The following is a 22,370-nucleotide window of genomic DNA, read 5'->3' as shown; positions in this document are numbered from 1 at the left end:
ATACTCCATTGGCCAAATCAAATCACATGGCCAAGCCCAGAATTAAAGAGGTGAAGATATAAACTCCTCCCACGAGAGGCAGCAAGTCTGACAATAGCTGGGATCTAAATATTCCTTTGACAGAAAGGGAAGTAATGAATTATTCCTAAGATTTTAAGATTCCCTCATGTTCATTTGGTTGGCTTTAGAATGTATTTAATATATTAAATCATAATATATTTCTAATGAATGAAATATATTTGTTTTGACAGAAGTCACCAATCCTTTGCAGATTATGTATAGTGTGTCACAAGGACATCGACCTGACACTACTGAAGAAAGTTTGCCATTTGATATACCTCATCGAGCACTTATGATCTCTCTCATAGAAAGTGGATGGGCACAAAATCCAGATGAAAGACCGTCTTTCTTAAGTTAGTGTACAGTTTTAATCTGGGCCTTTTGAATTACAAAAATAACAAATACGCTGTAAATAAAATATTCTTGAACAACTACGAAAGTTAGCTGACAAGCTCAAAGGTTTTTTTCTTCTAATTCAAAGTTGTTTTTATTTTATGAGATGAGATTGAAGTGGTAAGGGGAGGCTGTTGACTATCATCATAAAAAGGTTAGAAATTTATTCCAAGTACAATGGAAAGCCATTAAAGTGAGTTTTTCAGGGAAATAACATGATTAAATTTAAGTTTAGGAGATATCACTCACTGCTATGTATAAACTTGATTGGAGAAGGGCAAGAGTAGAATTTCCAGACCAATCCTGGAGATCGAAAAATCAGATAGAATTAAGGTTTATTTCAGAAGTAGAATGAATCATCACCTAAATGTAAACATAGAAGAAAATCTTCATGATCTTGGGTTAAGCAAAGAGCTCTTATATATGACATCAGAAACAAGACCTATTAAAAAAATTCTTTGATAATTGAACTTCAAAAAAATTGAAAAATTTTACACTTCAGAAGATGCTATAGAAAATGAAAAGACAAGCTGTAGACTGGGAATCTTCTTTCCAACTAAAAAAAAAAACCAAATATATTTTCCATTCAAGACTTATGTCTAGTGCTCATCAGCATTGTATTTTAAAAAAATCAAAAGTTGCTATAATAATGGATTAACATCTTATCTCTTATCTCCCAGAACCATGTAATAGGGTGTGTGTGTGTGTGTGTGTGTGTGTGTGTGTGTGTGTGTGTATATGTATATATATGTATGTATGTATTGGCTTGGCCAAAAAGTTTGTTTGGCTTCTTCTACAAGATCTTACAAAAACCTGTACGAACTTTTTGGCCATCCCAATACATACCTCCTTTGTCCCCAGTGCCACTTCCAAACTATAATTTCTTCTCCATTCCCTAAAGACTCTAGCTCTTCTGAAGATCATGCCATTAGGCAGTACTTCTCTACAAACTTCCTGGTTTTTCCCTATTGTTCATTGCAGAACAATGGCTTTTGGCTTACTTCCTTCTACATCCTGCATTGATCAGTGCTGCTGAATATTTGAGAGGAGCGCTCTGCGGATCTCTGGAGTTCTCTGTCTGTGTACTTCTCCTCTTTGGTGCTCTGTCCTATAAACTCTATCTGCCTCCGTCTACCCTAACTCCCAGCCCCGTCTCTTCAACTCTGAGCTTCCTCTGGGCCCCGCCTTACTTCCCTACCCTGTAGTATAGCTGGAAACTCTCCCAAGGCAGTAAGCTTGGGTAGTCAGGCTGTCATAAGGCTGACCTCAGTTGTTTCCTATCACTTAGAGATCACTGTCCTTTGTTGCCTGATATCTAGTGTCTTGAAAACCACTGTTTCATGCATTTTGTCTGGCTAATGGTTGTTTAAGGCAGGAGGGTGAATTGGTCCTTGTTTCTTCATCTTGGCCAGAAATGGAATTCATTGGTTTCTCTTTAAATTAATGGCTAAAACTAGGCACTAAACTCTACTTAGCAATTCTGTTATGTTTCTCAAATACATCTACTATTCCATTCTCATATATCACCTGTTCTTAAGTTGTGGTGCAGGGACCTCTGGAGGTGGGGTTGGTTCCTGAGACTTTTATAAGTGGTTCACAAAATCAAAACTTTTCAAAATAATAAATATTAAGGTATTATTTTCCCTTTTTACTCTCATCCTCTGGAAAGATCTTTCCAGAGACTAAATTAAGTATGATGGTATCATTGCTCCAATGGATAATGGAATGTGTTTTCATATACTCTGATGTGTTAAAATTTTCTGTTTTAATCTAATGTAGTAAATATCAATAGATATGACCAACATATACAAAAGCTCTTAATAATTTTGAAGAGTTCTGAGACCCAAAAGTTTGCGAATTACAGACTTAGATGATCATCTTGTACTACTGTAGGAGATGCGTAAGTCCCATACTTCATGTTTCCAAAGTGAAGATGAAATTCCATTTCAATCCCTAAGAAGGAAAGCATGGGAGGAACATTTCTAGTCCTATCTGCCCCTCAGCACTCCTCCTCCTCATTTGTTAGTTTTAGAGAAAAAGCAAGCGTACTTATCTAGTCCCTTCTCAGTTTTCTCCTCCTTTTAGAAGTAAGCTTGTCTAAAGGATGCACACATTTTGTGCTTCCCCATATGGAAGCAGGTGAGGCCTGTAGCTGAGTGAGTAAAACTGTCAACTGAAGGGACAAAGTGTTACTAAGCCCATATGCTACAGATCTAAAAAGGGACATATTCCAATTAGCTTTATCAGTAATAAAGGTGATGTTTTGATCATCATCTATCATTATTGTGTGGCTTTTCTTAATAGATTCTGAACTTAGGAAGACAAGACGGGGTAATGCATATTGTACCTTATCTTCCCTTCTTAAACCTCCTACACCCTAGGTTCTGTATTTCTTTTGAGCATTGAGAAAGTAGAAACCATGAGAGAGAACTCCCTCATAGTTCCACTACCAGATCTATAAACTTAGTTGTACTTGACCTGTCTTTCCTGCTTTATCTCTTTTACAGTGGGAAAAAAGTGTCCTTATACAATTGTAAACAGTATTACTTGTGCTCTGGATGCCATTCCCTTACTCTCTCCAGCATTCTGTTGTTTATATTCTCTCTCTGCTCTTGCATTGCCAATCTCTGCCTGTCTACTGGATCGTTCATCTGTCATACAGATCTATGCTATTATTATATCCTATCTTTATCTAGGAAAAAAATTCTTGACCCCATATCATCTTTCAGCTACCACCTCGTTTTTCTACTCCCATTTAGATCTAAACACCGTGTAGGAATTGTCCATACTTATTTTCTCTACTTCTTCACCTCTAATTCAATTTTTAACAAACTTACATCAGTCTTCTGTTTTCATATCTCCACTAAAGCTGCATTTGTTCAAGTTACCAACGATGGCAATTTTTGGAAAATACTGCTTATCTTACTTGGCCTCTCAGCAGATTAGATATGGCTGACTCTTCCCTCCTTGAAACTTTCCCTCTGATAGCTTCCAAGACACAAGAGACCATACTCCCTATTATCCTCTCTTCCTCTATCTCTTTTTTTCTTCCTCTGCTCAATTTCTAACTGTTGGAATGCCTCAGAGCTCTAATATGGGTCCTTTACTGTTTGCCATCTGTACTTTCCCCCTAGATGATCCAGACCAGATCATGGCTTTTATACCATCTGTATGTTAGTGATGCTCAGTTTTATATCTAGAGCCCTGGCCTCTCCCTTAAGCAACAGGTCCATATATTATTGTAGTAATAGTGGTAATTATGATTGTTTCTACTCATTGGCTATTATGAATCATGCTGCTATGACTGTTCATGTGCAAGTCTGTGTGTGAACATATATGTTTTCATTTCTCTCAGGTAACTACCTGAGTGGAATTGCTTGGTTGTATGGTTGTATGGGGACTAGTGCCTGTGTTCTGGTGGATGAGGCTGGATCTTGTCTTTCTGGTGGGCAGGTCCACATCTGGTGGTGTGTTTTGGGGTGTCTGTGGGCTCATTATTATTTAAGGCAGCCTCTGTGCTAATGCGTGGGGTTGTGTTCCTGTCTTGCTAGTTGTTTGGCATAGAATGTCCAGCACTGTAGCTTGGTAGTCGTTGAGTGAAGCTGGGTGCTGGTGTTCAGATGGAGATCTCTGGGAGATTTTTGCCATTTGATATTATGTAGTGCTGAGAGGTCTCTTGTGGACCAGTGTCCTGAAGTTGGCTCTCCCACCTCAGAGGCACAGCACTGCCTCCTGGCTGCAGCACCAAGAGCCTTTCATCCACACGGCTCACAAGAAAAGGGAGAAAAATTAGAAAGAAAGAATTAGTAGCAGTACAAAGAAAGAAGGGAGGGAGGGAGGGAGGAAGGAAGGAAGGAAGAAAGAAAGAAGATAAAGTAAAATGAAATAAAATAAGATAAAATATAATAAAATTATTAAAATAAAAAAAATAATTATTAAGAGAGAAAAAAACGGACAGATAGAACCCTAGGACAAATGGTGGAAGCAAAGCTATACAGACAAAATCTCACACAGAAGCATACACATACAAACTCACAAAAAGAGGAAAAGTGGAAAAAATCATAAATCATGCTCTCAAAGTTCACCTCCTGAATTTGGGATGATTGGTTGTCTAAAGGAGGGAAGGAAGGAAACAAAGAATGAAGATAAAGTAAAATAAAATAAAGTTATTAAAAAGTAATTATTAAGAAAAAAATTTAAAAAAAAACAGACGGATAAAACCCTAGGACAAATGGTGGGAGCAAAGCTATACAGGCAAAATCTCACAGAGAAGCATACACATACACACTCACAAAAAGAGGTAACGGGGAAAAAATGATAAATCTTGCTCTCAAAGTCCACCTCCTCAATTTGGGATGATTCGTTGTCTATTCATGTATTCCACAGATGCGGGGTACATCAAGTTGATTGTGGAGCTTTAATCCGCTGCTTCTGAGGCTGCTGGGAGAGATTTCCCTTTCTCTTCTTTGTTCTCACAGCTCCCAGGGGCTCAGCTTTGGATTTGGCCCCGCCTCTACGTGTAGGTCGCTGGAGGGCGTCTGTTCTTCACTCAGACAGGACGGGGTTAAAGGAGGCGGTGATTTGGGAGCTCTGGCTCTCTCAGGCCGGGGGGAGGGAGGGGCACGGAGTGCGGGGCGAGCCTGCGGCGCCACAGGCCGGCGTGACTTTGCACCAGCCTGAGGCTCACCGTGCGTTCTCCCGGGGAAGTTGTCCCTGGATCCCGGGAACCTGGCAGTGGCGGGCTGCACAGGCTCCCCGGAAGCGGGGTGTGGGTAGTGACCTGTGCTCACACACAGGCTTCTTGGTGGCAGCAGCAACAGCCTTAGCGTCTCATGCCCATCTCTGGGTTCTGCGCTTTCATCCGCGACTCGTGCCCGTCTCTGGAGCTCCTTTAAGCAGCACTCTTAATCCCCTCTCCTTGCGCACCAGGAAACAAAGAGGGAAGAAAAAGTCTCTTGCCTCTTCGGCAGCTCCAGACTTTTCCCCAGACTCCCTCCAGGCCAGCCGTGGCGCAGTAAATGCCTGCAGGCTGTGTTCACGCAGCCAAACCCAGTCCTCTCCCTGCGCTCCGACCAAAGCCCGAGCCTCAGCTCCCAGCCCCACCCGCCCCGATGGGGGAGAAGACAAACTTCTCGGGCTGGTGAGTGCCAGTCGGCACCGATCTTCTGTGTGGGAATCTCTCCACTTTGCCCCCCCACCCCTGTGGCTGTGCTCTCCTCCGTTGCTCTGAAGGTTCCCCCTCCGCCACCCGCAGTCTCTGCCCGCGAAGGGGCTTCCTAGTGTGTGGAACCCTTTCCTCCTTCACAGCTCCCTCCCACTGGTGCAGGTCCCGTCCCTATCCTTTTGTCTCTGTTTATTCTTTTTTCTTTTGCCCTACCCAGGTACGTGGGGGGTTTCTTGCCTTTTGGGAGGTCTGAGGTCTTCTGCCAGCGTTCAGTAGGTGTTCTGTAGGAGTTGTTCCACGTGTAGATGTATTTCTGGTGTATCTGTGGGGAGGAAGGTGATCTCCCCATCTTACCATTCCACCATATTTCCGGAAGCCCTTTGGCAACTTTTAAAAGTGAATAAGACAACTGCGGTTGAACAGAAAAGGAAAAAATGGGACTTCCCTGTTGGCGCAGTGGTTGAGAGTCTGCCTGCCAATGCAAGGGACATGGGTTCGTGCCCCTGTCTGGGAGGATCCCACATTCTGCGGAGCGGCTGGGCCTGTGAGCCATGGCTGCTGAGCCTGCGTGTCCGGAGCTTGTGCCCCGCAACGGGAGAGGCCACAGCGGTGAGAGGCCCACGTTCCGAAAAAAAAAAAGGAAAAAATGGCTACATACTTTAAAAAACAAAATACACAACAAAGCAAAACACACTTTGACATCAAAAAACAATTGTTCGATTTAAAAATCTCAGTGTGGGAAGATGGCAGAAGAGTAAGACGCTGAGATCACCTTCCTCCACACAGATACATCACAAATACATCTACATGTGGAACTGCTCCTATAGAACACCTACTGAACGCTGGCAGAAGACCTCAGACCTCACAAAAGGCAAGAAACTCCCCACGTACCTGGGTAGGGCAAAAGAAAAAAGAATAAACAGAGACAAAAGAATAGGGATGGGACTGGCAGCAGTAGGATGGAGCCGTGAAGGAGGAAAGGATTCCATACACTAGGAAGACCCTTCGCGGGCAGAGACTGCGGGTGGCGGAGGGGGGAGCTTCAGAGCCGCGGAGGAGAGCACAGCAACAGGTGTGCAGAGGGAAAAGCAGAGAGATTTCCGCACAGAGGATCGGTCGTCACCAGCATGCACCAGCCTGAGGCTTGTCTGCTCACCAGCCAGGGCAGGCGAGGCTGGCAGCTGAGGATCGGGCTTTGGCCTGAGCACAGGGAGAGGACTTGGTTTGGCAGTGTGAGCGCAGCCTGCAGGGGGTTAGTGCACCACGGCTAGCCGGGAGGGAGTCCGGAAAAAAGTCTGGACCGGCCAAAGAGGCAAGAGACTTTTTCTTCCCTCTTTGTTTCCTGGTGCGCAAGGAGAGGGGGTTAAGAGTGCTGCTTAAAGGAGCTCCAGAGATGGGTGCGAGCCACGGCTAAAAGTGCAGACCCCAGAGACGGGCATAAGACGCTAAGGCTGCTGCTGCCGCCACCAATCAGCCTGTGTGCGAGCACAGCTCACTCTCCACACCTCCCTTCCGGGGAGCCTGTGCAGCCCGCAACGGCCAGGGTCCCGGGATCCAGGGACAACTTCCTGGATGAACACACAGCGCGCCTCAGGCTGGTGCAAAGTCACGCCGGCCTCTGCTGCCACAGGCTCGCCCCGCAATCCGTACCCCTCCTTCCTCCCGGGCTGAGTGAGCCAGATCCCCCGAATCAGCAGCTCCTTTAACCCTGTCCTGTCTGAGCGAAGAACAGACGCCCTCCGGCAACCTACAAGCAGAGGTGGGGCCAAATCCAAAGCTGAACCCCGGGAGCTGTGCAAACAAGAGAAAGGGAAATGTCTCCCAGCAGCCTCAGGAGCAGCAGATTAAATCTCCACAATCAACTTGATGTACCCAACATCTGTGGAATACCTGAATAGACAACGAATCATCCCAAACTGAGGAGGTGGACTTTGAGAGCAAGATTTATTATTTTTTTCCCTTTTCCTCTTTTTGTGAGTGTGTATGTGTATGCTTCTGTGTGAGATTTTGTCTGTAAACTTTGCTTTCACCATTTGTCCTAGGCTTCTATCCATCCTTTTTTGTTTTTTATGTTTTACTTTTTAAAAAATTTTTTTTCTAATTATTTTTTATTTTAATAACTTTATATTATTTTACCTTACTTTATTTTATTTATCCTCTTTCTTTTTTTCTTTCTTTCTAATTTTTCTCCCTTTTATTCTGAGCCATGTGGATGAAACGCTATTGGTGCTACAGCCAGGAATCAGTGCTGTGCCTCTGAGGTGGGAGAGCCAACTCAGGACACTCGTCCTCAAGGGACCTCCCAGCTCCACGTAATATCAAATGGCAAAAATCTCCCAGAGATCTCCATCTCAACACCAACACCCAACTTCACTCAACGACCAGCAAGCTACAGTGCTGGACACCCTATGGCAAACAACTAGCAAGACAGGACCACAACCTCACCAATTAGCAGAGAAGCTGCCTAAAATCATAATAAGTCCACAGACACCCCAAAACACACCACCAGACATGGACCTGCCCACCAGAAAGACAAGATCCAGCCTCATCCACCAGAACACAGGCAGTACTCCCCTCCACCAGGAAGCCTACACAACCCACTGAACCAACTTTAGCCACTGAGGACAGACACCAAATACAACAGGAAGTATGAACCTGTAGCCTGCAAAAAGGAGACCCACAAACACAGTACGATAAGCAAAATGAGAAGAGAGAAAAACACACAGCAGATGAAGGGGCAAGACAAAAACCCACCAGAGCTAAGAAATGAAGAGGAATTAGGCAGTCTACCTGAAAAGAATTCAGAATAATGATATAAAGATGATCTAAAATCTTGGAAATAGAATAGAGACAATGCAAGAAACCTTTAACAAGTACCTAGAAGAATTAAAGATGAAACAAGCAACAATGAACAACACAATAAATGTAATTAAAAATACTCCAGAAGGGGCTTCCCTGGTGGCGCAGTGGTTGAGAGTCCGTCTGCCGATGCAGGGGACACGGGTTCCTGCCCGGGTCTGGGAAGATCCCACATGCCGTGGAGCGGCTGGTCCCGTGAGGCATGGCCACTGAGCCTGCGCATTCGGGGTCTGTGCTCCACAATGGGAGAGGTCACAACAGTGAGAGGCCCACGTACTGCAAAAACAAAAAAACAAAAAAACAAAAAAAACAAAAAAACCCTCTAGAATGGATGAATACCAGAATAACTGAGGCAGAAGAATGGATAAGTGACCCGGAAGCTAAAGTAGTGGAAATAACCACTACAGAGCAGAATAAAGAAAAAACAATGAAAATAACTTAGGACAGTCTCAGAGACCTCTAGGACAACACTAAATTCACTAACATTCGAATTATAGGGGTTACAGAAGAAGAAGAGAAAAAGAAAGGGACTGAGAAAATATTTGAAGAGATTATAGTTGAAAACTTCCCTAATATGGGAAAGGAAATAGTTAATCAACTCCAGGAAGCACAGAGAGTCTCATACAGGGTAATCCAAGGAGAAATATGCCAAGACACGTATTAATCAAACTGCCAAAAATTAAATATAAAGAAAAATTATTGAAAGCAGCAAGGGAAAAGCAAAAAATAACATACAAGGGAATCCCAATAAGGTTAAGAGCTGATCTTTCAGCAGAAACTCTGCAAGCCAGAAGGGACTGGCAGGACATATTTAAAGTGATGAAGGAGAAAAACCTGCAACCATGATGACTCTACCATGCAAGGATCTCATTCAGGTTTGATGGAGAAATTAAAACATTTACAGACAAGCAAAAGCTGAGAGAGTTCAGCACTACCAAACCAGCTTTACAACAAATGCTAAAGGAACTTCTCTAGGCAAGAAACACAAGAGAAGGAAAAGACATATAATACCCAACACAAAACAATTAAGTAAATGGGAATAGGAACATACATATCGATAATTACCTTAAATGTTAATGGATTGAATCCTCCAACCAAAAGACACAGACTGGATGAATGGATACAAAAATAAGACCCATATATATGCTGTCTACAAGAGACCTGCTTCAGACATAGAGACACACACAGACTGAAAGTTAACGGATGAAAAAAGATATTCCATGCAAATGGAAATCCAAAAAAAGCTGGAGTAGCAATTGTCATATCAGACAAAATAGACTTTAAAATAAAGACTATTAGAAGAGACAAAGAAGGACACTACATAATGATCAAGGGATCGATCCAAGAAGAAGATATAACAATTGTAAATATTTATGCAGCCAACGTAGGAGCACCTCAATACATAAGGCAAATACTAACAGCCATAAAAGGGTAAATCGACAGTGACACATTGATAGTAGGGGACTTCAACACCCCAGATTCACTAATGGACAGATCATCCAAAATGAAAATAAATAAGGAAACACAAGCTTAAAATGATACATTAAACAAGATGGACTTAATTGATATTTATAGGACATTCCATCCAAAACAACAGAATACACATTTTTCTCAAGCCTCATGGAATATTCTCCAGCATAGATCATATCTTGGGTCACAAATCAAGCCTAGGTAAATTTAAGGAAATTGAAATTGTATCAAGTATCTTTTCCGACCACAACGCTATGAGAATAGATATCAATTACAGTAAAAGATCTGTAAAAGATACAAGCACACGGAGGCTAAACAACACACTACTTAATAACGAAGTGATCACTGAAGAAATCAAAGAGGAAATCAAAATATACCGGAAACAAATGCCAATGGAGACACTGTGATCTAAAACCTATGGGATGCAGTAAAAGCAGTTTTAACAGGGAAGTTTATAGCAATACAATCCGAGCTTAAGAAACAGGAAACATCTCGAATAAACAACCTAACCTTGCACCTAATGCAATTAGAGAAAGAAGGACAAAAAATACCCCAAAGTTAGCATAAGGACAGAAATCATAACGATCAGATCAGAAATAAATGATAAAGAAATGAAGGAAATGATAGCAAAGATCAATAAAATTAAAAGCTGGTCCTTTCAGACGATAAACAAAATTGATAAACCATTAGCCAGACTCATCAAGAAAAAAAGGGAGAAGACTCAAATCAATAGAATTAGAAACGAAAACGGAGAAGTAACAACTGACACTGCAGCAATACAAAAGATCATGAGAGATTACTACAAGCAACTCTATGCCAATAAAATGGACAACCTGGAAGACATGGACAAATTCTTAGAAATGCACAAACTGCCAAGACTGAATCAGGAAGAAATAGAAAATATGAACAGACCAATCACAAGCACTGAAATTGAAACTGTGATTAACAATCTTCCAACAAACCAAAGCCCAGGACCGGATGGGTTCACAGGCGAATTCTATCAAACATTTAGAGAACAGCTAACACCTATCCTTCTCAAACTCTTCCAAAATATAGCAGAGGGAGGAACACTCCCAAATTCATTGTACGAGGCCAACATCACCTTGATTCCAATACCAGACAAGGATGTCACAAAGAAAGAAAACTACAGGCCAATATCACTGATGATCATAGATGCAAAGTCCTCAACAAAATACTAGCAAACACAATCCAACAGAACATTAAAAGGATCATACACCATAATCAAGTAGGGTTTATCCCAGGAATGCAAGGATTCTTCAATATACACAAATCTATCAATGTGATAAACCATAATGACAAATTGAAGGAGAAAAACCATATGATCATTTCAATACATGCAGAGAAAGCTTCTGACAAAATTCAACACCGATTTATGATAAAAACCCTGCAGGAAGTAGGCACAGAGGGAACTTTCCTCAACATAATAAAGGCCATATATGACAAACCCACAGCCAACATCATCCTCAACAGTGAAAAACTGAAACCATTTCCACTAAGATCAGGAACAAGACAAGGTTGCACACTATCACCACTCTTATTCAATATAGTTTTGGAAGTTTTAGCCACAGCAATCAGAGAAGAAAAGGAAATAAAAGGAATCCAAATCGGAAAAGAAGAAGTAAACCTGTCACTGTTTGCAGATGACATGATACTATACATACAGAATCCTAAAGATGCTACCAGAAAACTACTAGAACTAACCAATGAATTTGGTAAAGTTGCAGGATACAAAATTAATACAAAGAAATCTCTTGCATTCCTATATACTAATGATGAAAGATCTGAAAGTGAAATCAAGAAAACACTCCCATTTACCATTGCAACAAAAAGAATAAAATATCTAGCAATAAACCTACCTAAGGAGACAAAAGACCTGTATGCAGAAAATTATAAGACACTAATAAAAGAAATTAAAGATGATACAAATAGATGGAGAGATATACCATGTTCTTGGATTGGAAGAATCAACATTGTGAAAATGATTCTACTACCCAAAGCAATCTACTGATTCAATGCAAATTGAATGCATTTTTCACAGAACTAGAACAAAAAATTTCATAACTTGTATGAAGACACAAAAGACCCCAAATACCCAAAACAACCTTGAGAACGAAACACGGAGCTGGAGGAATCAGGCTTCCTGACTTCAGGCTATACTACACAACTACAGTAATCAAGACAGTATGGTACTGGCACAAAAACAGAAAGATAGATGAATGGAACACGATACAAAGCCCAGAGATAAACCCACGCACATATGGTCACCTTATCTTTGATAAAGGAGGCAGGAATGTACAGTGGAGAAAGGACAGCCTCTTCAATAAATTGTGCTGGGAAAACTGGACAGGTACATGTCAAAGTATGAGATTAGATCACTCCCTAACACCATACACAAAAATAAGCTCAAAATGGATTAAACACGTACGTGTAAGCCCAGAAACTATGAAACTCTTAGAGGAAAACATAGGCAGGACACTCTATGACATAAATCACAGCAAGATCCTTTTTGACCCACCTCCTAGAGAAATGGAAATAAAAACAAAAATAAACAAATGGGACCTAATGAAACTTCAAAGCTTTCGCACAGCAAAGGAAACCATAAACAAGACCAAAAGACAACCCTCAGAATGGGAGAAAATATTTGCAACTGAAGCAACTGACAAAGGATTAATTTCCAAAATTTACAAGCAGCACATGCAGCTCAATAACAAAAAAAGAAAACAAGCCAATCCAAAAATGGGCAGAAGATCTAAATAGACATTTCTCTAAAGAAAATATACAGACTGCCAACAAACACATGAAAGAATGATCAACATCATTAATCATTAGAGAAATGCAAATCAAAACTACAATTAGATATGATCTCACACCAGTCAGAATGGCCATCATCAAAAATCTAGAAACAATAAATGCTGGAGAGGGTGTGGAGAAAAGGGAACACTCTTTCACTGCTGGTGGGAATGTGAATTGGTTCAGCCACTATGCAGAACACTATGGAGGTTCCTTAAAAAACTACAAATAGAACTACCATATGACCCAGCAATCCCACTACTGGGCATATACCCTGAGAAAACCAAAATTCAAAAAGAGTCATGTACCAAAATGTTCATTGCAGCTCTATTTACAATAGCCCGGAGATGGAAACAACCTAAGTGTCCGTCATCCGATGAATGGATAAAGAATATGGGGCACATATATACAATGGAATATTACTCAGCCATAAAAAGAAATGAAATTCAGCTATTTGTAATGAGGTGGATAGACCTAGAGTCTGTCATACAGAGTAAAGTAAGTCAGAAAGAGAAAGACAAATACCATATGCTAACACATATATATGGAATTTAAGAAAAAAAAATGTCATGAAGAACCTGGGGGTAAGAAAGGAATAAAGACAGAGACCTACTAGAGAACGAACTTGAGGATATGGGGAGGGGGAAGGGTAAGCTGTGACAAAGCGAGAGAGACGCATAGACATATATACACTAACAAACGTAAGGTAGATAACTAGTGGAAGCAGCCGCATAGCACAGAGATATCAGCTCGGTGCTTTGTGACCGCCTGGAGGGGTGGGATAGGGAGGGTGGGAGGGAGGGAGACGCAAGCGGGAAGAGATATGGGAACATATGTATGCGTGTAACTGATTCACTTTGTTATAAAGCGGAAACTAACACACCTTTGTAAAGCAATTATACCCCAATAAAGATGTTAAAAAAAAAAAAAAAGAAAATATATAGGTGAAGTGTAAAAGGGTTGGAATAGATATACCATAACAGTAAAAACAAAACAAAACAACAACAACAAAACCGGAGTGGCTAAGAAAATATCAGAAAAAAATTACATTTTAAGACGAAAATTTTTACCAGAGACAAAGACATTTTAAAATGATAAAATGATTATTCCATCTAGAATGCATAATAATTATAAACTTATATGCACGTAACAACAGGACTTCAAAATACAATGAAGCAAAATCGACACAACAGAAAAGAGAAACAGACAGTTCTACAATAATAGTCGTATACTTTAAAACCCTTCTTTCAATAGCAGAACAGACAGAAAATCAACAAGAAAATAAAAACCTTGAACAGCATTATCAATCAAGTAGACCTAACAGCCATCTAAAAAACATTCCACCCAACAGCATCAGAATATACATTCTTTTCAAATGCACATGGATATACTATATGCTAGAGCATAAAACAAATTTCAGTACATTTTAAAGGATATAAACCATACGAAGAGTGCTCTCAGATGACAACAGAATGCAATAAGAAATCGTTAACAGAAAGAAATTTGTTGAAAATCACAAATGGAAATTAAAGAATATATTCCTAAATAATTCATGGGTCAAGTAAGAACTCGTAAGGGGAATTAGAAATAAGTTGAGATGAATTAAAATGAAAGTATAACATATTAATACTTGATTGGTCCCACATACTCTTCTGAAAAGCAGAGGGGTTAGACAAAGAGATCTAAATTAATTAAAAAATCATTTATTATTCTGGGAATAAAAAGAACTGGGCTTAGTCTCAGTTTTGCCTTTATCTTTGTGTCTGTTGATTATCTTGGCATAGTCATTACATAATCAACATACAGTTGCCAGCTCAGGAATCAAATACTGTCATCTCTAGGGCTACCATAACAAGATACCACAAACTTGTTAGCTTAAAAGAACAGAAATTTATTTTATCACAGCTCTAGAGGCCAGAAGTTCAAACTCAAAGTGTTGAGAGGACCATGTTCTTTCTGACGCCTCAAGGGGAGGGAGGATCCTTCTTTGTCTTAACCAGATTCTGGTGGTGGCCATCAATCACTGGTGTTGGCAGTTTTTTGATTTGCAGCTGCATCACTCTGGTCTCTTTCACTCTTGTCACATGGAATTGTCTCTGTGTGTTTCTGTCTCTGGAAACAATTTGAATAGAAATTTCTATTTTTAAAAAACACACTGTTGATTATTATGCTCTATTTAGATACTTCCTCTAACCCCCACCCACCTCCATTTCCCCATATGTATTTGAGAAGGAAAGAGGAACTCCTGTGAGCTATCATATTGGAAAGAATCAATAATACAATGTTTTACTAGAGATGCCTCTTATCTAAAATATTTGGATTAAACATAAAATCTGGGGAAATTATCGCCCAGTTTCCCTCTTGTAGAGGCATGTTCTAAATGATAGGCAGCAGAATATTTTATACCCATGAGGTTTGCTGACATTATTGATTTGGTCCAGGGTCTGTATTTTCTCTCTAAAGAAAACAGTATTCTCTCTTTACTTTCTTTAATATATAATGTTGGTGTCTTAAGTTTATTGTCAGAGAGGATGCTTATAGTTCAAATGATTTGGTTGTATTTCACCAGTATTATTACAAGATAGTCAAACAATGGCCGGGCTCCAGGATAGACCTCGGTCCCTTTGGTCCACTGGGATACTGATCTGAAAGCCACCGTTTTCTTATATTCCAAAGACCAAATAAATAAACAAACAAAAAAACAAGTAAATGAAACCATTTTAAAACCACCTCTCTTTTCTTCCTCATCCATGTTAATTCTCTTCTACCTAAAATTACTTCCTGGAAGTGATTTTTATGTTTCTTAGAGCTTCTTTACGTATATATCCACACTAATGCATATAAAACTGTGCCTTGTAGATCTTATACTTTTTCCATTTGAATAACTATTTTCTCATGTCATATAGAGTTTATCCATTGTCCTAGATATGCATTTTCCCTGTGTATTTGAGCATCATAGGAAGATAAATTCTACTCTTGAAAATGTTAACTGGTCACTGAGACACAGAAAGCTATTATTCTTACCAGTTTTCAATAGTGAGTAGATTCTGTAGGGGTGGAATTTTAAGATGTAAGTATACTGTTTTTCTACACTCAAATTCCGTTCCCCTTATCATAGAAATTGACCAGCGAAGTGTGCTGCTGACTTTTCAGAATCCATGTACATATAATCCATTAGGTTATTAGATATAACATTGGTCAGAAAAGCATACTGTGAAATGTTGCTTTTATTTAAACTCCCACTATTTTCACTACATGGTTTCAAGATTTTACTTCATTATTGTCCTCTGGTGGTGGGCTCTGTGAACTGCATATTTACGGGTCTGGAGCACATATCTTCCCGGAGGTATACAACTCCTCAGGTACCAGCTAAAGAGTAGATGATAAGAAGCATTCAGATTTATTAAAACTCATTAAGAATATCAGTAGCCTGACTGTTGTTTCTAAAAATATAAAATATTTATCCTTCTGTTGTCAAACAACCATACTTCATGAAAAGAAGTATAAATCCTTTTTTGCTTGCAATAGAAGAACAATAATTGAAGATATTCTTCATTTGGACCAAATACCTTCTCTGAAAATATAAGCTAAAATAGGAGTTGAAATTTCCAAAATATTCTTTAGGAAATAAAACTCCACATATAATTTCAAATTATAATTTAGTTTTACCTTAAATTTAAATATCTATATTGAATTTAATTTAAGGAAGGAAGGAAGGAAGAAAGAAAGAAGAAAAGAAGGAAAGAAGGAAAGAAAGAAAGGATGGAGGGAGGGAGGGACGGTGGGAGGAAGGAAGGAAGGGAGGAGGGAAGGAAGGAAAAAGGAAAGAAAGAAAGAAGATAAAGTAAAATAAAGTAAAATATAATAAAGCTATTAAATTAAAAATTACTTATTAAGAAAAAAAAACGAACGGATAGAACCTTTGGATAAATGGTGGAAGCAAAGCTATACAGACAAAATCTCATACAGAAGCATACACTTACAAACTCACAAAAAGAGGAATAGGGGGAAAAAATCATAAATCTTGCTCTCAAAGTCCACCTCCTCAATTTGGGATGATTCTTTGTCTAAATGAGGGAAGGAAAGAATGAAGGAAGGAAGGAAGGAAGGAAGGAAAGAAAGAAAGAAAGAAAGAGAAAGAAAGTAAGAAAGAAAGAAAGAGAGAAAGAAAGAAAGAAAGAAGATAAAGTAATGTAAAATAAAGTTATTAAAATAAAAATAGTTATTAAGAAAAAAATTTTTTAAAAAACAGATAGAACCCTAGAACAAATGGTGGAAGCAGAGCTATACAGGCAAAATCTCACAGAGAAGCATACACATACACACTCACAAAAAGAGGTAAAGGGGAAAAAATGATAAATCTTGCTCTCAAAGTCCACCTGCTCAATTTGGGATGATTCGTTGTCTATTCATGTATTCCACAGATGCGGGGTACATCAAGTTGATTGTGGAGCTTTAATCCGCTGCTTCTGAGGCTGCTGGGAGAGATTTCCCTTTCTGTTCTTTGTTTGCACCGCTCCCAGGGGCTCAGCTTTGGATTTGGCCCCGCCTCTGCGTGTAGGTCGCTGGAGGGCGTCTGTTTTTCACTCAGACAAGACGGGGTTAAAGGAGCCGCTGATTCGGGGGCTCTGGCTCACTCAGGCCGGGGGGAGGGGGGGGCACGGAGTGCGGGGCACGGAGTGCGGGGCGAGCCTGCGGCGCCACGGGCCGGCGTGACTTTGCACCAGCCTGAGGCTCACCGTGCGTTCTCCCGGGGAAGTTGTCCCTGGATCCCGGGAACCTGGCAGTGGCGGGCTGCACAGGCTCCGCGGAAGCGGGGTGTGGATAGTGACCTGTGCTCGCACACAGCCTTCTTGGTGGCGGCAGCAGCAGCCTTAGCGTCTCACGCCCGTCTCTGGGGTCCGCGCTTTTAGCCACGACTCGCGCCCGTCTCTGGAGCTCCTTTAAGCAGCGCTCTTAATCCCCTCTCCTCGCGCAGTAGGAAACAAAGAGGGAAGAAAATGTCTCTTGCCTCTTCGGCAGCTCCAGATCTTTTCCCGGACTCCCTCCCGGCTAGCCGTGGTGCACTAACCCCTTCAGGCTATGTTCACGCCACCAACCCCAGTCCTCTCCCTGCGCTCCGACTAAAGCCCGATCCTCAGCTTGCAGCCCCGCCCACCCCCGCGGCTGAGCAGACAAACCTCTCGGGCTGGTGAGCGCCAGTTGGCACCTATCCTCTGTGCGGGAATCTCTCCGCTTTCCCTCCGCACCCCTGTGGCTGTGCTCTCCTCCGCGGCTCCTAAGCTTCCCCCCTCCGCCACGCGCACTCTCCTCCCGCGAAGGGGCTTCCTAGTGTGTGGAATCCTTTCCTCCTTCACAGCTCCCTCCCACTGGTGCAGGTCCCGTCCCTATTCTTTTGTCTCTGTTTTTTCGTTTTTTCTTTGGCCCTACCCAGGTATGTGGGGAGTTTCTTGCCTTTTGGGAGGTCTGAGGTCTTCTGCCAGCGTTCAGTAGGTGTTCTGTAGGAGTTGTTCCACGTGTAGATGTATTTCTGGTGTATCTGTGGGGAGGAAGGTGATCTCCGCGTCTTACTCTTCCGCCATCTTCCCCTCCCAGGTATCCGTTTTTTCTAGACTTTTCTTTCTTCAGCTCACAAAGGGGCCCCTGAGGATTAAGCAGAGGAACGTCAGGGTTTCTTCCAGGCCAGCTTCAGCCCTGGGATGTTCAGGGCAGACTCTCATTACAAACCTCAGTTTCTGAGGCTCCTGGCTTATGGCCATTTAGTATAGAAGGAGGCTCCTGGCTGGGGAAGGCTCAGACAAAACGATGCAGGTTCTAATCTGTGGCAGTGGGCAGTGGGGGGCGGGGGGTGTCAGTGCAGGAAGAGGCATTCGCTGCCTTAGGCATTTAAACCATTGCCTTCTCTTCAGGATGACTCACCTGCAAGATTCTGTGGGGTCCGCCTCCTGCCACCATGCTACAATTGCCGGATTTTGGGTCTGGAGCAACCCAGGTCTTCGTCCGGCATTTCCAGAGAGTGCTTTCTCTTCGGAGCACGTCTGGGGACTGGCTTCTCTGCTTCCACCTTGGCTGGCGAGGCCAAAGGAGCATCTTCCATGGGGAAGAGAGGGAAGACATTCCAGTTTGGAAGAACAAAAGCAAAGACACACTCTTCTCTACCTTGTCCCGCCCCAAATATAAATTCATAGCACCTTCACATTTTTATAACTATGGACTTAAAAAGACCAAGAGGTTAAGGGGCCTACCCAGTGTTACACAGGTAGTGGAGAGGTGTTCTGCTCAATGGTTAGGTTCATGGTGGGGCTCCGGATTTACAGCTGATAGGAATGTGAGGACAAGCTCATGCCATTTCAAACATTTCCAAGTGATACTGAGAGAGATGTTGAAGGTGCAAAATGAGGGTGCTGAATGACCTCACTAAGTGGGGATGGTGGGCCCATTTTAACATGAAATTGAAAATAAATTCATGACAAAAGCACATAATAGAAAATGACAACATAATCATAACACTCCCCTCTCCCCTGGAAGTAAAATTCATTAGAATCCTCTCTCTCTCCACCATGAAAGGATGAGATAAAGTCTCAGCAGCAGCCCCCGTGAAAAACATGGTCAACAGGGTGAAGAGGTGTTACTAAGACCATATGGTGCGACTCAGAGAAGCAAAGAGACAACTCTGCCCTTAGCCTGATGAGGCCCACAGGAAGGAACATGTGTGGCAACCTTGGATAGTGTGGCAATGAGAGAGAACCTTCTTTAGGAGGGGACTCCCTGCTGCCACCTTGAAAAAGCAAATATGGGACATTCGTTTACTGTGGCTCTTGCAGAGGCGATGTGCCCAGAGGTTGGGCCACCCTGCTTGACAATCAAAGCACCTTGTATTCCTGTGCTGCTTGAAAGCTCCAATCGCCGGATTTTGGGTCTGGGGCAACCCAGGTCTTCGTCCGACCATTCCAGAGAGTGCTTTCTCTTCGGAGCACGTCTGGGGACTGGCTTCTCTGCTTCTACCTTAGCTGGCGTGGCCAAAGGAACATCCCCGTAGAGCCGGTAGCCACCAACCAGGCAGTATGTCTCCCCATGCCAGCCCAACTGCGTTTCTCCACACCCGCGGTACAGGACATGGTAATGACCAGGTGTAGGATGAGAAGCGGGAGCCACTGCTGCTGCAAAGAAAATCAGAACTGATCAGTCACTTCTGCTGTGCACAGTCTCCTGCCAGAATTTCCCTCTCTCATGTCTCTCCCAGTTTCTGGCTGAAGACCTTTTAATCTACTTGACGTCCAAAACACAGCCTTGGCGCATCATCTCTATGAGTCCCTAGAGAAGGGACACTGGCTGCAAAAGCAATCCCTAGAGCCTAGGGCTGCAGCACATGAGGAAGTCTCTTCACCGTTCCCAGGGAAAACAGTAGAACCCGAAAGTAATTGCAATCATGATCCTCTCGATCTCTCCCTTCCACAGCAGAGAAAACATTTCTTGCAGTGTGTCACTTCTGGGGCTTTCATGGAAATGTCTTTCAAGTTTTGGAAAAAAATAATCTAATATAAATTGGTTAAGAACCCCGCCCACCTTGGCAACCCCTCTTGGGCCCCATTTATACTGCCTATTTCAACCACACTGAACTCTAGCTGTCTAATACTTTTATGTCGATTAGAACAAGGCCAAATACTGAGGCAGAGTGATCAGGAGACTCAGAACCGGGTTCTGGGTACCAAGTCTAGGCTCACATCAACCTAGCCTCCTGGGACACCATCTCCTCAGCCCTCCAGTCTCATTAGCACTTCATCACCGCCCCCCCCTTCGTTCTTACGGTCTTCCCATCAATATGGCAACACCCTCACCCCTAGTACTCAGCAACTCGGTAAGGGATGTGTCTGAGGGGACCGATATAGATGTCTACATGATAGCACAGTGGTGCCTGGGTTTGAAGGTGCGGTTCAAGAGTGGCCCTCTTCCTCAAACCGCTCCATTTGCAATTTGCCAACAAAAATGCGCTTGTCTTTTGTTAAGAGGCCAATCAGGAAAGGGTCTGAATGGAAGCATCCTGTAGCCCAAAGGGTAAGGCTATATTTATAAAGCTCAGAACCGTCCCGCACACTTGTCCAGGGATGAGCTTTCACTTGTCCTCAGCAGTGAGAACTGTGCGTCCCTGAAGGCGTCCCAGGTCACTGGTATTACTTACATCTGGGGGGAAAGTGCTCAGCTGTACGTAGTTGGCAACCCCCACAGGAACATGTGCCAGCCGGGTGAGGTTGTGTGTATATCACACCGCCTGTAGAGTTGCCCTGTCTGGGTGTACCTGCTGCACTGCCCACCCAGGGAACAGAGCACAGGTTAGAGTACACAGACACTACCCGGTCACACATTCTCACACAGACAGCCAAAAAGATCGGTATCTGGTGGAGAACGGGTAGCGAAGTTTCTCTGAGTGCAGCCCGTTTGCACAGTTATGCTGCCATGGAAACCCTGAGAACGCCTGTGAGGGCATCACTACCCAGTGACGTCATATATGGAACCTTTGACTTGAGGGGCAGGCTTGAGGAGGAGGGGCAGTTTTGTGGAGGAGAACAGGGTAGAGGCAAAGGTACTCTGCCTCGCCCCTCACCCCTGGGCCTCCCCACCCATGCCCTAGTCTAGTAAACACCCCACGTGGGGCGTGCCGGTGGGCTGGCACAGCCGCAGGGGCCACGGGAGGGCAAGAGAGACCCATATTCTGAGTTTGGCTTGAGAGACAAGATTAACGTAAGAGACAGCTAGGTTGTATGGCACTGACCCTAAGAGGCAGAGATTTGTGTGGCCTGGGGAATCAGGGAAGGCTCCTTGGCAGTCGGCCTGAAGGACAAGTGAGATTTGGACCCATGCGGAAGAGAGGGAAGACATTCCAGTTTGGAAGAATAAAGGAAAAGACACACTCCTCTCGACCTTGTCGTGCCCCAAATATAAATCCATAGCACCCTCACATTTTTACAACTGAGGACTTAAGAAAACCAAGAGGTTAAGGGGCCTACCCAGTGTTACACAGGTAGTGGAGAGGTGTTCTGCTCAATGGTTAGGTTCACGTCGGGGCTCCAGATTTACAGCTAATAGGAACGTGAGGACAAGCTCATGCCATTTCAAATATTTCCAAGTGATACTGAGAGAGATGTTAAAGGAGCAAAAGGAGGGTGCTGAATGACCTCACAAAGTGGAAATGGTGGGCCCATTTTAACATGAAATTGAAAACAAATTCATGACACAAGGACATAATAGAAAATGACAACATGATCATTACACTCCCCTCTCCCCTAGAAGTAAAACTCATTAGAATCCTCTTTCTCTCCACCATGAAAGGATGAGAGAAAGACTCAGCAGCAGCTCCCATGAAAAACATGGTCAACAGTGTGAAGAGGTGTTTCTAAGACGATTTGGTCCGACTCAGAGAAGGAAAGAGACAACTCTGCCCTTAGCCTGATCAAGCCTACGGGAAGGAACATTTGCGGCAGGCTTTGATAGTGTGGCAATGAGAGACAACCTTCTTTAGGAGGGGACTCCCTGTTGCCGACCTCGAAAAAGCAAAGATGGGACATTCGTTCACTGGGGCTGTTGCAGAGGCGATGTGCCCGGGAGGTAGAGACTG

The 22,370-nt window shown here is 42.7% G+C and overlaps 1 protein-coding gene and 1 long non-coding RNA gene across 10 annotated transcripts in view; one reads left to right on the top strand and one right to left on the bottom strand.

Moving 5' to 3' along the window:
• Positions 1-12,122, top strand: part of LOC149746962 (receptor-interacting serine/threonine-protein kinase 2-like) — a 30,125-nt gene extending 18,003 nt beyond the window's left edge. For all 5 annotated transcript variants that reach the window (XM_089898547.1, XM_089898548.1, XM_089898545.1 and 2 more), the window contains one exon: positions 252-12,122. In XM_089898547.1, the coding sequence (XP_089754673.1) occupies positions 252-418 (167 nt within the window). In that variant the 3' untranslated portion in view covers positions 419-12,122. The remainder of the gene's footprint in view (positions 1-251) is intronic.
• Positions 12,123-14,624: 2,502 nt separating this feature from the next.
• LOC149746961 (uncharacterized) lies at positions 14,625-21,361 on the bottom strand. Of its 5 annotated transcripts, none has more exons than XR_016388239.1 (6): positions 19,630-21,356; positions 18,677-18,847; positions 17,497-18,400; positions 17,137-17,235; positions 16,031-16,126; positions 14,625-14,869 (listed from the first exon to the last, which is right to left on the bottom strand). It is a non-coding gene; the product is annotated as an uncharacterized LOC149746961 (long non-coding RNA). The 5 variants fall into 5 exon arrangements; XR_016388238.1 differs by having other exon boundaries at positions 17,137-17,232; XR_016388240.1 differs by having other exon boundaries at positions 17,137-17,232; positions 17,590-18,400; positions 19,630-21,354.
• Between the last annotated feature and the right edge of the window lie 1,009 nt (positions 21,362-22,370).

This window comes from Delphinapterus leucas, chromosome 17, assembly GCF_059928025.1.
Source record: "Delphinapterus leucas isolate spDelLeu-1000000601 "Yukka" chromosome 17, BTC_Dleu_Yukka2, whole genome shotgun sequence".
Classification (NCBI taxonomy): Eukaryota; Metazoa; Chordata; class Mammalia; order Artiodactyla; family Monodontidae; genus Delphinapterus; species Delphinapterus leucas.
The sequence above is the reverse complement of the archived record's forward strand: the minus strand, read 5'-3'. Positions and strand labels throughout refer to the sequence as shown.